At 39.8% G+C, this 5,391-nt stretch overlaps 1 protein-coding gene across 4 annotated transcripts in view; it reads left to right on the forward strand.

The window, feature by feature from the left end:
* The window catches only part of ACSL1 (acyl-CoA synthetase long chain family member 1), a 38,620-nt gene extending 34,654 nt beyond the window's left edge, over positions 1–3,966 (forward strand). For all 4 annotated transcript variants that reach the window (XM_068186958.1, XM_068186955.1, XM_068186956.1 and 1 more), the window contains exons 17-21: positions 745–861; positions 1,216–1,359; positions 1,866–1,967; positions 2,071–2,142; positions 2,340–3,966. In XM_068186958.1, coding sequence (XP_068043059.1) covers positions 745–861; positions 1,216–1,359; positions 1,866–1,967; positions 2,071–2,142; positions 2,340–2,480 — 576 coding nt within the window. In that variant the 3' untranslated portion in view covers positions 2,481–3,966. The remainder of the gene's footprint in view (positions 1–744; positions 862–1,215; positions 1,360–1,865; positions 1,968–2,070; positions 2,143–2,339) is intronic.
* The last annotated feature ends 1,425 nt before the right edge of the window (positions 3,967–5,391 follow it).

A 5,391-nucleotide genomic window follows, 5' to 3' on the forward strand; every position in this document is an offset into this window, starting at 1 on the left:
TGTGAAAAATTAATGTTTGATGGGTCAGTCTTTGACTTAACTGGGACATGCAGAGTTCTCTTTTATTGGTATCCTTCCAGATCAAGTATATTTTAGAACAGAAACGACTTGCTTTGTAAAATATGACTTTAGTTTGGTGCTGTCTCCATGACATCATCAGAACCCTCACTAACACTCTGATCTCCCTCCTACTGACAACATCTCATGTTCATTGCATTGTATTTCACCAGCCTGCTGGATAGGCACTGAAAGCTTTTCAAGAATTGATTGCTGAACTACATTAGTAATTCCTTCTAGCCTAATTTTTGGACAACAAATGTACCATTTACTTGATACACAACTGTTTTTTTTCTCCACTAGTTCTAGCACAATGCCCCTGCTTTTTACCAAAGCTGAAATGAACATGTTGCCAGGCTGAGAGATAGTATTTCTGGATATAGCAGAATTCTTTTCATATAAATAAATAAAACCAAATTTCTTCTGATAGGTTCCAGTTATTCAAATAACTGGAGCACTACTGCTAGACTGGAAGATATTAAATCCTTCCAATTGCTTCTTATTCTATTTCATACCAATGGAAGAAGTTAGGTTTCCAAAACCCATGAGCAGAAGTTCCTGTACAAACACAAACTTTCTCTTGCTTTTTTAAGGGGCATTAAGAACCATTGGAGAAAGCAATCACTACTATCAACAAATGCTAACTTTACTTCATTGTAGCATATACTAACAAATGGCTCTTTTCAGGTGTGTATTAAAGGGGTAAATGTGTTTCGTGGCTATTTGAAAGATCCAGAAAAAACAGCGGAGGCTCTGGACAAAGATGGCTGGCTTCACACAGGAGATATTGGGAAATGGCTACCAGTAAGTTAACTTACATAGCTGGAATGATACTTTTATAGTTACTGGCAGAAATTTAATAAATAGAAGACATTTGGTATTGAACCGAATTCGTTTGGTGAAAGACAAGAATTTGTGGATACTCACTGTTGTAACTGAATCTGTGTGCCTGGGCCTAAAAGAGTATTGACAGTGCCAGTGCTGAGGCTTTCCCCAGTTTAGTGTCAGAAGAAAATAGGTTACGTATCCATCTAATCTAGTTTGACAGTTCTCTGGCTCTAGCACAGTTTTACTGTGTCAGTGGGGCATGCCTAAGGTGTGTAGATTGGTTTTTCACTTGAAGTGCTGCCTCTGAGTGAAAGTTACTTTTGTCAACAGAATGGTACATTGAAGATCATTGATCGGAAAAAACACATATTTAAACTAGCCCAGGGAGAGTACATAGCACCAGAGAAAATAGAGAATGTGTATCTGAGATGTGAAGCTGTTGCACAGGTGTTTGTCCATGGAGAGAGCTTGCAGGTAAGCATTTTCCAGGTAATTTTAAAAATTAATGCAAAAGGCAACTGCAGAAAAGTCTTCCTTTCTTCCTTCCCCTCACCCCAAAATTTGGGATTGAAATTTAAATTTTTATTGTAAACTATTATTATTATGCATTTTGGTTCTGATTGGATTCCAGCAGTTACATAGCATGTTTCTGGATTTAGTTTCACACCAGATAGTGGAACTGAACTAATTTGTGTATTAATGATTGTATATAAATTGTTAACAGTGTGCAATGGGAAAAAGCCAAAAAAACCAAACAAAAACCACAACAGAAAAACCCCATGCACACCAAGAAAGAGCCTGGATATCTTGGGGGTTTTCAAGAGTAAAGAAAAATGTGGGTCTTAATTGTTTCAGTACAGCTGAACTGAACTGCACTTTGTGTTCAGGTAGGCATCAGAGAAAGCTGCTGACTTTACAGCAAGATTGACTTAGGAATTTTTGTCAAGCTTTTTTTTTTTTTTTTTTTTTTTTTTTTTTAGGCTTTCTTAGTAGGTGTTGTGGTACCTGATCCTGATACTCTGCTCAGCTGGGCCAAGAAAAAGGGATTTCAAGGCTCCTATCAAGAGCTATGCAGAAACAAGGTAAGGCATATCTAACTGAACAGTTAGCTGTTCTGCATCTATTTTTTTCAAGTTCCTGCTTATGGAAGCATGAAGCTATACAACGTTATTTCTGTATCCACAGGATGTAAAAAAATACATTCTGGAGGACATGGTGAGAATTGGGAAAGAATCTGGTTTGAAGTCATTTGAACAGGTATGATGCTTATGAGAACCAAATACCTAATTATTTAAATTTCTCAACATCAATATGATCTGATTCTACAAAAACTGCTTTTAATTTGTCTGGAAAACTTTCCAAGTGACAGGCTTTGTTAAGATGTCTGGGCAAGTTTTTAATAGTCTTGTGTATTTCAAGGAATACAGTTTGGCTAGTAACTTTTTATTTTCCAGGTGAAAGACATTGTCCTGCACACGGAAATGTTTTCTATTGAAAATGGCCTGTTGACACCCACACTGAAGGCGAAGAGACCAGAGCTGCGAAAATACTTCCAGTCACAGATAGATGAACTCTATGCCAATGCCAAAATGTAACTGCAAATGGAATGAGGAGAGTGGCACACGTCTGTCTACTGCTAGCCTTCATATCTGTATTTTGACTACAGCAAAAATAGGGAAGGAAACTGTGCAATCATTAACTTGTACACAAATGGGTACTTGCCATAGGAACATTGAAGAAATGGAACACTGCCTTACTGTCAAGTTGTGTTGCATACTGTTTTTATGGTGACCTACAATTTCCAAAAAGAGCCTTAACTATAAATGGTAACTATATGTAAGTTATTTAATATTTCCTTGGTCAAAAATGGGACTCCTCTTCACCAAGGAGCTAAGGTTTTATTGCCAGCATGTTTGCCGTCTGCAGTGTGTTTTACAGCTGTCAATTCCACAAAGGATTTGGCAGCTTTGAAGATACCTCTAAGTATCTTGCATCCTCAGAAAAAATACTTAAGCTGTTCAAAAAAACCCACCACCCAACCACCCAAAAACCCAAACCCTTACAGTTTGCATGGCTGGTATCACATCTTTTGTTGGTCCCGACATTAACTGGGACAAGGCATCTGAGCTGTATCTCCCCTCTACATCTGCAGCCAATTATGGGATGTACTTCTATAAGGTAGCAGTCAACACTCCATACAAAGAAGACTGATGAATAGAAGTTCCTCAGAGTCCGCATGTGGTGGTTCCGCACTGTGTGGATGCAGTTCATTCAGCAAGTGTAGCCTCTGCTACATTAGCATGATCCTGGAGTGGTGCCAGCCCTGCAAATGAGCAGATCCCAACTCTGGCAAGAACACTAGAGACCTTAAAACCAAATCAGAAGGATGGGCTATGCTAACGGTCAGGGTAAACATTGCACCTGTACCAGACACTTGTTTCCCTGTAATAAACTTGTATGTAAAATGTTTTATAAAAATGTGCCAGGCCCTCTGTAAGTGGAAGAGCTTCTGACATAACCTGTTTTCAGTGCTGTATGTATGAGCCACTGAGTACTCTTCACTGAATAGCAAAATAGGTCAGGCAGAATGTTTTTGCCTGATGCTTTGCAGCAATTGGAACGATTTATACATGCCAACAGAACTGTGTGTTGGCCCAGGATGGGTATTTGTTCAGGGATAAGAACCTAATTCCCAGATAAATTGCAGAATAATAACTAGTTATCTTTTGTTTGAAAAATCAGCAGAAATAAGCCTTATTACAGCATAAGTCTTTTGTTATCCTTAACAGAGTTGGTTTTGCATTAACATTCATTGCTGTTTTTTGAAAACATGGATATATGTAAAATACAAGCACAACAAGGTTTGCACTAAGATTTGTGTGTGATTGTAATGCACTACTCTGTAGCATAATTTCATATGTGTATACAATTCAGGTACACAAATCCAAGTCAACTGTTAGAGCAGTAGTTTTACATTGAAATTCAAACGTTTGCTTAGTGTTGGCTATTTCTATGTTTTATAAAACCAAAACAATTTTCAAAACCAATGAAGGAAACCAAAATAAATATTTCTGCATTTCAGTGCTGTGATGTGTTTGTTTATCAAGGGAAAGTGCTGCTGACTGGCAAGACCAGGTGTAATATTCTAAATGACAAGCTGTAAAACTCCACTGCTACAGACATAGTAAATACAGTATAAAGGCTGGTTGTTTACACTTTTGCTTTTGGAAAGTGACTTTTTATGTTTAAGGTGTTGGCCAATATTTGTAAGAAGAGGATGCTGTTGTTTTTAATTTGCTCTTTCAGTACATTACTAAAGAAGCAAATCTTTACTTTTATTTTTGTCTTTTTCTTGGCAGTTGTGTTCTTACCATCACCTCAAATGACTTCAGTGAGAAGTGGAGTTTTCTGAAACTGTGCCTGGGTGGTAGTGGGTTTCCTTATTCCTGCCCTCACACCATGCATTTGGCTTAAATGAGGGGTATGGTTTGAGAGATTTCAGGGATGGAGTTACCAGACCAGGGGAGAGGAAGCGCCGCCACCCGGACACTATTTAAAGCTCCGTGTGAATATAGATGTCAGTGCAAGATGCTAAGCGAACTGCTGATCCTACTCACTGTAGAGTTTCTCCTCTTAAGTAATTTTGTATGTTCCTTTACACATTTCTTCCATAGTGAAGGAAACCTAAACCAAATTTGTTACTTATTCAGTAACACACTCAAATCTGTGTGTATGCTGCTTGGAAAGGCAGGGAAGTTGTCACCACACATCTCTGACCGGCGATAGCTGAGAGATGGATGAGAACTGGATCCAAGGTTCATGTACTTAACAACATTCGAAACCTTTCTGGAAAGGCATCTGTCACTACAGAACCAAATTTGTACTGTATTATTTGTGGCTCATGGGGCTAGGTGCTATAGCCAGCAAAGCAGAAGTCGAAAGAGAGCTTACCACCTCTTAAGCCTGAAGTGTCCATTTCACTGTTGTAGCTTATTTTTCTGGCTGAAACCAAAAGGGTGCGTGCAGGTGTCGGTGTCACCACCGCCAGTGGATAAAGAGGTGTGGCAGTCCCTCCAAACGACGGGGCTTGACAAATTACTAAATCTCCTCTTAACAATTGATTGCCACAGATGGAATTTTAAGTTTTCAGGTTAAAGCCTACCTTTTTTTTTTTTTTTTTTTTTTTTTTTGGTGCTGTTTAAATTAATTTCCTTACCGTTTGTGACCGTAGCTCTCACTTTATCTTTGCAAAAGCGATCTCTTTCGCTTGCTTTTCCAGATGCGCAGCGCCCCTTTAGGGAAGGGGGGAGGGGAAAGAACCGGGAAGCTCTTGTGGTTTGTTTTTAGTTTTTAGTTTTTAACCGGAGTCACGGACGGCTCTGGGGAGCCCTGGCGCAGTGGAAGGGCTCCAGCGCAGCGCCGCCGCCCCTTCCGGCCCGGCCGCTGCCCGCCGCGCCTCCCCTTCCTTCCCGCCGGCGGCGGGAGGCGGCCCTCAGGGCCCGGGCC

This window comes from Anomalospiza imberbis, chromosome 4 (genome assembly GCF_031753505.1).
Source record: "Anomalospiza imberbis isolate Cuckoo-Finch-1a 21T00152 chromosome 4, ASM3175350v1, whole genome shotgun sequence".
Lineage (NCBI taxonomy): Eukaryota > Metazoa > Chordata > Aves > Passeriformes > Viduidae > Anomalospiza > Anomalospiza imberbis.